Source organism: Monopterus albus, unplaced genomic scaffold (assembly GCF_001952655.1).
Source record: "Monopterus albus unplaced genomic scaffold, M_albus_1.0 scaffold515.1, whole genome shotgun sequence".
In the NCBI taxonomy this organism is placed as follows: Eukaryota; Metazoa; Chordata; class Actinopteri; order Synbranchiformes; family Synbranchidae; genus Monopterus; species Monopterus albus.
The window spans coordinates 113948-125251 of record NW_018128395.1 but is presented as its reverse complement, the minus strand read 5'-3'; the positions used below and the strand labels follow the sequence as shown (position 1 = coordinate 125251).

General features: G+C 38.7%; 1 protein-coding gene across 1 annotated transcript; it reads right to left on the bottom strand.

The window, feature by feature from the left end:
* Positions 1-1370: 1370 nt before the first annotated feature.
* LOC109952918 (exocyst complex component 3) lies at positions 1371-8139 on the bottom strand. The gene is made up of 11 exons (XM_020588245.1): positions 7869-8139; positions 6126-6582; positions 5109-5226; positions 4885-4989; positions 4678-4775; positions 4404-4505; positions 4081-4198; positions 3511-3618; positions 3244-3399; positions 2992-3113; positions 1371-1734 (listed from the first exon to the last, which is right to left on the bottom strand). Exons 1-11 carry the CDS (start codon positions 7963-7965, stop codon positions 1593-1595), a joined length of 1623 nt encoding a protein of 540 aa, XP_020443901.1. The 5' UTR covers positions 7966-8139; the 3' UTR covers positions 1371-1592.
* Positions 8140-11304: the final 3165 nt, after the last annotated feature.

Below are 11304 nucleotides of genomic sequence, written 5' to 3'. Positions count from 1 at the left end.
CTGGTGTCTGATCAGAGACGTCAGTCTCCATCTAGTGGTCATTACTGCAAGTACCACGAACACACAGGGGAAAACGTTTTAACTGAATCATGCTGAAGTTTATTCACAACATAGCTGACAGTTTGTGTCCCAGTAACTCATGAATCACTGTAGAGTGAAAAATAATTTAAATATGTTGAATCAGAAAATAGAACACTGGTATAAAGAGAACAAATAGAACCAGTAACTCCATGCAGTAAACATACCTTGACACCTAAAGTACCCCGCAGTTTCAGTACAATACATCATTTAAAGTTTAGGAAGTTGAAATTACAGCAAATCCAGATCTATTCCCTGATTTTCTGCAGATCCCTGCTTACAAAATCATTACAAACTAAACACAATATCTCATGTAGCTAAAAGGTTTCAAGCTTGAACAGAATAGTTCAAGTATAATTCAGAAGTATTGTTATTACTGTAACCCTGTGACCCTGTGACTACTGGGAGAGTTTTGTAATTCATATAAATAAATTATATAATGTATACAATTATAAATTATATATATAATAAAGTCAAATTTGTAAATATGATTAAAATAAGAACATGATGTAGTAACCTCCCTCTGGTAACTTTCAATAATGAGCAGACACTGCATCAGTCACAAATGAACTTCTGTGGATTTGGAACAAAACAAAATGATAACAAGATGGTGAAAAAAATAAGTCTTTCCCATTATTTTATCTTCTTCCTCTTGAATTCTTTGTGCTTATTTGTGCTGTAGTGTTTAGGTTTAGCTAAAATATAATTATTTGCACAAAAACCTAATTTTACTGTTAACGGTGTGCAAACATCTCACAGCTTTAACACCTTAAAAACCAAAGTATATATAAATAAATTAATTATCTACAAAATGCATAGCTTAACAAATTAGCTCATCTCTTTGTTTTAAGCCAAGATTCACTAAATGAGGACTTAATCTCAGCGAAGCAACACTACATGTTGATTTCTATTTACATAAAATTGTACATACATAAAAAAGATGGCAAACAAGATTTCAGTTTACCTTATGACAACAACACTTGAGCTTAGTTCCATCTAAACTGTGTGTATATACACATATATCTTATAAGTACTTTATTTTTAATTTCCCAGTGCACATTCCTTTTTCTTTTCTTGCTGTCAGTCTAATCTTGTTTACTTGTCCACTCGTTTCCTCGTGTGTTCAACAAACCTGGACAATGAAGCTGATTCTGATGCTGAGCTTAGTCTTAATTTTACATGTGACAAGTTTATAAAACCAGATGTTTCTCTTTTTCCACATCTGTGCCCTGACATCAGCTCTGACGAGTGAAATGAGTAACGGAGTGAGTTTGAACAAGGCTCAACAATGAAGCTGATTCTGATGCTGAGCTTAGTCTTAATTTTACATGTGACAAGTTTATAAAACCAGATGTTTCTCTTTTTCCACATCTGTGCCCTGACATCAGGTCTGACGAGTGAAATCAGTAACGGAGTGAGTTTGATCAGCATAGCACATGAAAAATCTCAGGAATGTTTCAAAGAACCATCTCCCTCTCAGCTTGTTCCAGCTGATCCCGTGTAGAGCTGCTCTACTAACAGCAGCAGCAGGACCAGCATCTAGATCTGGGTCTGGGCTGATGCTCAGTAGGAAGGGCGTCCAGCACCTCCCTCACCTCCCATTTAGACAGACCTTTCCACTGCAGCAGGTTGGACAGGAGCTTCAGGTCCTCACTACTGTTAAGGGGAAAATACCAGGAAGAGTTAGAAAGCTCCAGCTCCTCCAACTGTCTCAAGGTTTCAAGAAAATCCAGAATGTAGACAGACAGTGCAGATGTTTACTCTCATGTTTGCACACAAGACCACAACTAAAACACTGGAGCAATGACATTACACCTACCTAAATGTACCTAGATAACATATTTGTGACTTATTAACTGTACTTTTGTACATGTGAGATCTTATGAAAGCTAATTGTTGATTCACTTTGTTAAAATCAGTTTTATTTTATTATGTTGAATGTATCTGAAAAAACATGGGAATTACAGCATTTCCAGTAATTTAACCTGCAAATGCTCCAGTAGATACTTGTTAGTCTTAGAATATGAATAGTGATGTTTCAGTCCAGCTTGTCCAGTATATTAACAACAGTTCTGAGGTATATGTACTTTATTTTCTACTCCACAACAGTACAGAAGCAAATGTACTTTTTACTTCTGAACTTTAATTACAAGTTACTTTGCATATTCATAATAATTCCACTAGATGGCGCTCCCTCCCTTTCTTTGGCTTCACCACAGTCCTTTAATAAATATGGGCACGCGTGTTATTGCCGGAACCAGCCAGGTGTTGCATTTATAGTAACATCAGTGTAAATGTTTTTAACGTAGTTCACAGTAAAGACGTTTTAACTCGGCTCGCCTATTGAAAAACGTTTGGCCGCAGTGAACCAGGACTTTGATGGATTTTATAACCGAGTCACAACCGGATCTTACTTTGGGATGTTGCCGGGTCCCAGTACAATCAGCAGGTAACAGGTAAGCGTTCTGTTATCTAACTATGTTTTAGTTTCATACGCTCCCAGTTCTGATTGCATGCTCGATGCTGTGTTATTTAGTTGTGCATGAGTTGAAATGCGACGTCCACCCTCACACCAGTGCTCGCTGTCAGCAGGCCTTGACCGTTCTCTGTGGTGTTTTGTGACTTGTATTCTATGTAAAAGTCTGTGTGAACTAAAAACCTACTTGTCATCACTTTGTGTTTGACTGCATGTGTTTCTGAAATGGTAGCTTGATTGTCACGCCCAGCGTAAAGCCGACCAATACAGCCGTGCGTAAACCGTGCGTAACCGAGCCTCTCCAACGTGCACTCCAGCTTTATAACGCACACACAGTAGAAAGCCTGTTTTATGGGTTTATTTCTACCTTATGTCAGTTTAGAGTCTGTTTCAGACTAAAGATAGTGTTTCAATAGGTATAAGAAACATCAGTTTACCTGTCAGTGAGATAGTATTTCTGCATTGTAGCAACTATGAGCTTCATCGTGTCTATGTCCTGGCAGTTCAACACGTCTACGACTTTTACTAGCAGGAGATTCCTCTTTTGGACACCAGGAGCCTGATAGAGCAGAGGACATACAGGTGAGGAATCAGGGTTGTAACCAGTGAAGAATTCATGTTGAGCATTCACTCTTATAAAAACAAAATAGTTCTGTTTCTAGAGATTTATACCAAAACATTTATCTCACCAGGTCTGAGATTTTGATGTGAATCAGCTCAGCATCATCAGTGATTGTTTTCTCAACATCAGAACTCCAGCACTTCTTCAGTTTTCTCTGGCTGGTTTTGATAAGATGTTTGACGTAAATATGAACAATGAGCTTATAGGCATCATCCATCACTCTCTGTGAGAAAAAAGACAGAAACATGTTTAGTTTTCATCTATTTTCAAAAATTTGAGACACAACTATCTACTTTGCATGTACCAAATGTTAAAGCTCATATTTTCAACATACCCTTTGTTCATCCTGGCAGTATGACAGCTTGGGGAAATGCTTCTTCACCGCATCAAGCAAGAAAAATAATTGCTTGTTTCCAGTTTTGAAGTAATTCTTCAGGTGGCTCTGTGTGACAAAAATTGTGATTTAACAAAACATTAAAACAGGTTTGACAAACTGGCGAGGTAAAGCACAAACCTTCCCACCTAATTGATAATACATAATTAAATGTGCCAAAGACTGGGTGAGCATTCAAGGTAAATGATGTTTACCTATTACTGACCCCAAAGATGAGTATCAAGCCATACCATCATAAGGGCCCTACAATAAGTAACACAGTTTTCCAATCCTAACCTACCTTCAAAACAAAGCATCCCTGAACCCTGTCCTCACCCAAGCAAAGAGCAGATGTGTGGCTTGACACACAGCATCTGTATTAGCTCAGGCTGAGCAGTGGCCGGTCCAGCTGGTTTGGTAGCCAATCACATGAGACCCAGGCCCGCTCAGTTGTATAGAAATATGCCAAAGTCCCAATCTCCTTTTGAAATGTAAGACAACAGTGTATCTGTGATCAAGCTGAACAGCTACCTCTGCCATGTCAGTGACTATGTCCATCAGATGTTTCAAAGTAGAAGACTCTGTGTTTTCAAGCATTTCCTCAATTTCACTAAGAAGAGAAGTTCTGTCTTCAGTCTGGATGTACTGTCTGTGAATAAATACCATAAAGACCACATAAAAATACTCATTAGCATCATTTGTTGTTGTCATCTTTCATTATTTATTTTATTTTAGATGTCTTATTATTATTATTATTATTACTATTATTTGCTAATAAAACCAGCCTTCAGAACCAAGTTTGAGTTGAACTGAATTAATATTTGACAAAGAGACAAACGTCTTTAAATACTCACCTGAGTTCTCTACAAGTTTTCAACACTTTGAAGAAGTGTACCATTTCTGGTTTGTCCATTTTTGCCCATTTCCCAAGAGTCTCAGTCTGCTCATCAACATACCTACAAACCAAAGACAGCATGCAGCCAAAACAATGGCACCATAATACTTTAACTGGTGATTTTAGTATTCAGGCTATTGCATGGGCAACATTAGATAAATAACCAAATCTCAGAATTAAAATTATATTTAAATATAGTGTAGGTGGACATCTGTGTGAAAATAGACTCGTACCTCTTTACAAACAGCTGCAGCTCTTGGAAACAAACTGCCTTCATTTCCTGAGACAGTTCTGGTATATTTTGTGTTTGTTTAGGAAAGTAGTTGATGCACTGAAATGGAGACAAACAGAGAAGAATAGATGCCAGTTAAGGTCATTACAGGACAAATTAATTAGTAAGACAGTGAGAGACATGCTTTGACTTTTCTTTTACTGAGTACCTGAATCGTATCCACATAAAGCTGAACATAAGCTTCCTCCCTATTATGGTGACGTGGGACTCTCTCGTGCCGCAGGATTTTCTCCAGGGACCCTCTGATCTCTGTCTGTGGACAAAAGGAGACAAAGAAATGACAAAGCTGCTTTGTTAACATCACACAGTTTTGCCCCAGATTGTCTTGATGCATGAAGCAGAATGATGCAGCCCTAACAATAGAAGAGTTACCTGCACATTTTCCCGGAGTTTGTCCTTTACTTTTGCCTCCCACTCTTCGACCTGCTGCTTGTTGACATATTCTGTGGGAGCCATTTTTTGAAGGTCAGGGTGACCAAGGAATTCTTGACTGGGAAAATACCACAAATACCAACATCAGAACTGTAGCATGCTACACCTCTGATGCTAATATTCTGCTCTAAGGAAATAAAGTGTTATGTAGAACACAAGTGAGAGGCAGGCTGTGAAAATGAATATGTTTACAAGCACACTAATCCTGGTTACAGCCGGAACATGGACTTTCTTGACTCAAACCACTAAATTAATGGAATGAGCAAACAAATAATTAACATAATCCTCGACAAGATAGTGAGTTGCTATCATTTCACTTAATCATTTCACTTAGGTTAAATGAGACCTGTTGGCTAGTGAGTTGTCGAGGTGCTGGTAGGTGGGTTTTGTTAGAGTTTGACAGAGCTAAGCTAGCCTTTTCCATTTCCAGGCTTTGTGCTAAGCTAAGCTATGTTTTTTGGGTGTTAGCCTATTTATGGTAAAGCCAAGAGAGTGATCAATCTTCTTGTTTTATTTTTTTACTCTTGGTAAGAATTGAATTGTGAAGCATTTGCCAAAATTTTGAACTTTTATTTTACAGGTCATCGGATGCACAAAACGACTTTGAACAACATGTCAGTTACTTCTACCTCTCAGTGGAGCTGAAGGTAAATATAGGAAACTAGAGGTGGTGCAAATACTGTTAGGTTGACAGATAGATACCTCTGATATGTATTTTTGATCCATTCCCCCGGAGGAGCTGGAGGAAGTGTCTGGAGAGAGGGAGGTCTGGGCATCTTTGCTTAGACTGCTGCCCCCGCGACCCGGCCCCGGATAAGCGGAAGAAAATGGATGGATGGATGGATGCACAAAACAACTTTGAACAACATGTCAGTTACTTCTACCTCTCAGTGGAGCTGAAGGTAAATATAGGAAACTAGAGGTGGTGCAAATACTGTTAGGTTGACAGATAGATACCTCTGATATGTATTTTTGATCCAGTTCATCAGCACAATGGAAGTGTTGGCAGAGCTGATGTTCGGGAGCAGACTCTCCAGTTGGTTAAATATCTGATTCTGGTAGCAATCAATCAGACATCCCATCAACCCTTTAGAATGCAACAGGGGGCCCAGCGTCATAATCTCATTGAACACAGTGTTCTGCACGCTCCTCAAGTGCTGCTGGAGGTTCTGGTCCAGATCCAGTGGTGGCTTTGGGAAATGCTCAGACATAGATCTTTGTATGATGCGACAAACCCTCTGTTTCAGGTTCTGCTGTGGTGAACTTGCCTCAGAGGTGTAGGAGATGACATCAGAGGCCCCCTTCAGAACGTTAGCTAGTTCCTGAAGTGTGCTGTTGCCCTGCAGACACTGGTCGAGGCTGAAGGTGTTCTGAGTCAGGAGTGGGGGGTGCCCATGATCTGGATAGTCATTTGCTATGGGAGAAGTTAGACTTTAAACTTTTAGCTTTGATCACTGCAAATGTCAGGACTTATACAATCAATTATGTGGAATCTTTATGACTTTTAAACTCAACAGGAATATATATATATTTTAATTTCACCTCCATTCTTTTGTCTCCATTAACAAGCAGTTATAATAGATGTAACTGAAGCTAATTCCATGCTAGGGTCACAGCTCTGTGGATGGCAACATTGGCCTGTGGGTCAGTCCATCCAGATAATCACTCCTGCTGATTTTGGTGATGCCCTCACATTTCTTCTGCCATGAGGTACCATGACATTTGAGGTTTTGAGTAAAATATCCCCGTGGATGAATTGCCATGAAATGTGGCACACACATTCATGTTCCCAGAAGAACTACAACTTTGGTGATTCACTGTCTAATGTTTTAGCAGCAGCAACAAGTCGAAATGCTCAAAATGTGAAGTGCACAAACCTACAGATATGAAAGATAAAGAAAACATAATAATAATAATTGCTACTGCACTCTTTGCTCATGTGTTTTGACTGTTGACATGCTAACTTTAGCTTTTAGCTCAAAGCATTTCTGTGCCTAAGTACAGGCTCATAGAGGTGCTAGCAAAGCTACAGGCTCTTAAAGCAGTTTTGTGCTGCCAAAATATATAGTATAATATTTATTTCTACAATACATTGTATTCATGATCGCTGGGTCACTTATTCAATTCCTGGGTGCCAAGCATGGTTTTACACTCAATTTGTATGTCTGAGAAAACAGCAAATTAAAATGCAGTCAGGGTCAATGATAAGTTTAGGTCTGTTTTCTCTTTAAACACAACAGTAGAAGGATTTCTCTGCTCAACAAATTTAAGAAGTTCAGAGCCACATAATTGTTTAGATGTTTTGGGGGATCTCCACCATGCTCCCTGTACATGCAGCCACTGAAGCAATTAGGCAGTTTGATCCGGTCTGAGTAGTAACAGAGAACCGGTTTTTCCACATGGTGCTCTGACATATGAGATTTTAGTCTTTACATGTAGTATCTGCTACTTATTTGTCTCATTTAAAATCCCATCATGACACTTCATTAGACATAAAGAAGTGAAACAGACAGAAATAAAAAAGCACCAGTCTGTTTTGCATTGGCACTTTTAAAATGTGTTGTTAATGCACTAATGTTTTGTCTGTCTTAATAACCGACAGTTTTGTTAATGTAAATTACTTTATACTGTACACATATAAAGGCTCCCTGGGTATATAAACTACTTGAATAAACCACACACTAATAAAAACAGACTTACCCTCTTGTATGTTGCCATGGCTCTGTAGTAAAGGTCTCCTGCTGTTGTTCCTTTGAACTTGGTGCGTTGGTTTTAATTTGTTAAATATGTTCTTCATCTTCAGTTGTAAAGGTTGACCAGTTTAGCAGAGATGATGGCTGCACTTTCCTGCTCAGAGTTTTATGTGTGAATCCTTTATGATGTCAGAGTAGGAAATTTCCCCCATCAGCGCTGCATACTTTCACTTTCCTTGAGAGCCAATTCCCTAATGCAAATGCTGTTGCTTCATGTTGAATGCAGGCACTGTAATAACACAAATATTAATAATACAGCTACTGGTATTGTTATTGCTAATAACAATAGCAATAATATATATTAGAATTGAATGTTCTTTCTTTCCCTTGGAAACAGTGCTTCCCAAACGAGTCTCACTACAGTAAAACTGTCACATCATTCTGAAAGTGCTCAAAGAAATGTTAACATATTAATATTTCTAAACACCAAGTAACACTAAATAGTAAGTCCACTATTTTCACATGCATTCAGTACAGTTTAAATAAATTATTGCCATCTTCCCTTTGTTAATACAGTTTATAATTACCGCTAACAGCTTAGCAAAGTGCATGAAAACGCCTTTTCCGTGTTTGCTCAGTTTTCATAGAGGTGCCTCAGCTGGTCACATGGCAGCTGTGAGGTGTGTGGATGATTAGTCACCTGACTTTGCAGTTCTCTGCTGCTCTATGGAGCATTTTAGTTCCTTTCAGTTCATTTCAGATTCACTTGTATCCACCAACCCCACCCTCAACTTCATTGTTTTGGTTCAATGTCTTCGACTCACTGACTTTATTTCCAGCAGCTGTTGTCAGTGACCAGTTCTAAATAAACCCACTGTACCCCACGTGCAACTAGCTGGTGAACATAGTGGAACATTTTAAAGCTAAAAGCAGCAGATTGTAGATTGTATTTCCTGAGAACATTAAAATTTGGTACCTTGAGAAATGCAATGGCACTGATCCTGAGGCAATCCCAATGCTAAACAGTCAATCTTTGGTATCATAGCGTACAGTTAAAAGAAAAAAAAGGTTTTTCTTGTTGTGCGTCTGTGGTCAACCTTAGCCGGTTTGGACTGACCTTATTTATTTGGTTTGATTTTTTGATCTTATCTATGTTAATGTAAAAATTTGGGGTGATTTTCAATAGCTATCTTCTCTTCAACCTGTTCATGACTGTGTGCTTGTGATGATGATACTTCTGTCCTAATTGTTTTTATGATGCCTTGGTGTATGGTCATGTTGCTTGTATTTATTTGTTTTTTGTGTTTTTATGTGGATGCAATACTAACAATATTGCATACCTGGCAAATAAAGTTGAAGTTGGAGTGTTCCTCAGCAACAGGAGTTATACCCATCAGATGAACAGAATCACAACACCAGATTAATGATAATGTGGCTCCATGTTTGTTAACCAGTTTGTCATATTGACATTATAAGGTGTGTTTTGTTATACATGGGCTTAAATATGCAAAACCAATGGTATGGTTTTTAAAGGTCGCACCTAAGCAGCATTTAAGATAACCAAATAAAAAATGGACCCGCCTAGGTCTATGGGCTTCCTGTGCTACTTTGTTGTCACTTTAGCTCAGAAATAAAGCTAGAGGGTGTTTCACAAAGGCACAGGCTGGTTAAGGTTTCATAAAAGGGCACAGAGAACAAGGACAGCCCCACCTTTCACTGATAACCTGCAAGACCCTAGGGGAGTGTGTGTATAATCAGCTGTTGCCCACACACTGACTCAGAGGTACATGCAGCTACATGCATGTAGTGTTTTCCAGAGGGAAAAACTAAATCAGCTGTTGAGAAATTAAACCTATGCCAAGTGACTTCCTTTGTGAAACTGTTATTTTGAGAATTTGGTATTCTGTTGAATACAAGCCCTCCAGCATCAAAGAGTGGTCAATCGTGTTGATTGTTTTCTTTAGAATAATGCAAATAATGTTGATTTCTTTATACAGTGTATTTGACAGATTCATCTGTTCACAGTTAGAATTTTAGGTTGTGTTTCTGATGCTGTGAACATTGAAACTGAAACAGCCCCAGGGAGAGCACAAGATATGAAAGCCATTAGAAAAGTACCAGGGACATTCTCTATTCTCTCTCTCTGGCTCCTCCTCAGAAAGAGAAAGTGGGGAGTATCCCTTATCCAGCTGTAATTGGAGGAGAGCTGGATATTCCCTCTAGTCCTTGCAAACCTACACAATCAAGCTACAATTCAAATGAACAGGATCAGGTTTGCAGGTGTTTTCTCAAAAGATAACAAAATAAAAGCATCAGGTCATTAACGGATGAGATAACCCCCCAAAATCCCATCCTCCTACCTAGGAGCAAGACCAACAGATCCAAAGAGTTTTGTGCCTCTTTTTACTTGTATTGCACCTATATTGTTTAATTAGCAACCATTTTTTGTCATTTTTCATTTATTTTTAGTTGTTTTGCTTCTCTTTGTAGTTGCTTTGTGTGTCTTTGTAGTGAGATTTGTCTATTTCAATTTGTTTCTATGATGGTGTTTTGCATGTGCTCATTTTGCAATGAACTATTTCCCCCATTACATAATGAGACAGAAACAAAAGTCATGCTCACATAGTGCACGGATCAATACATGAGTAAGCCTCAGCTAAACACGGGGACACTGGATTTACAGTGAAACAGCTCTTTTTGAGAAAACGTTGAGAAGAAAGACTTTTACTTCAATACCTTATGTACTTTTTGCTACGTTGTTTTACTAGCACAGAACTTTACTTGGAGTATTTTACGTAGGGCCCGAGTACCTCTTCAAGCACTCGTAGCGTTTCAGTTTGCATTGTCATCAGCTGTTTGTCACAGAAAAGCTGCAGCAGGTGGGTTTGTGCTCTGGCGCCCTCCAGTGTCCGTGAGAGCAAATCTACTGAAGGTATAATTTCCAGGAAATCACAATTTTTTTTCTGGCTAAATCTGTGTTCATATGATTGGCACTTTGAAGAGACCACAACCACATCATTTTATCTGCAACTTCAGGAGCAATAAAAACAAACAGCTGCAGATACAGTTTGACTGCTTTTTACTAGTTGTTACCAAGTTGATTTTATTTCTCAAGAGAATTTAGATTTGCTGGACTGTTGTTACTTGTGGGACCGCAGCCGCTTCCCTCCTGCACTGACTAATTCATGAGGCCAAATGGAGAAATGTCAGAGCTCTCAGCTGTTATAGGTAATTACTAATGTGAACATCTTACTCACTCATAAATGTGACGTATCCAAACTGAAATCAGCCATCAGCCTGTTCAAACCCCCAGATCTTTTTATTTTCAAGTGTCAGGAGGCTGTAAAATGTTCAGTCATCTAACAGCTGTTTCCAGGACAGGAGAGTTTCTGTCTCTGACATCAGAATTATTTTCTTTATTATTCTTTTGTATAAAGTTCTAG

Bases quoted from the DNA above. Each gene is read 5' to 3' on its own strand.
- LOC109952918 (XM_020588245.1), bottom strand. From the start codon at position 7,965: ATGAAGAACATATTTAACAAATTAAAACCAACGCACCAAGTTCAAAGG. The intron at 4,776-4,884 runs GTACTCAGTAAA...TCTCCATTTCAG, and splicing joins TTTATGTGGATACGATTCAG to TGCATCAACTACTTTCCTAA. The intron at 4,506-4,677 runs GTACGAGTCTAT...TTTGGTTTGTAG, and splicing joins CTGCAGCTGTTTGTAAAGAG to GTATGTTGATGAGCAGACTG.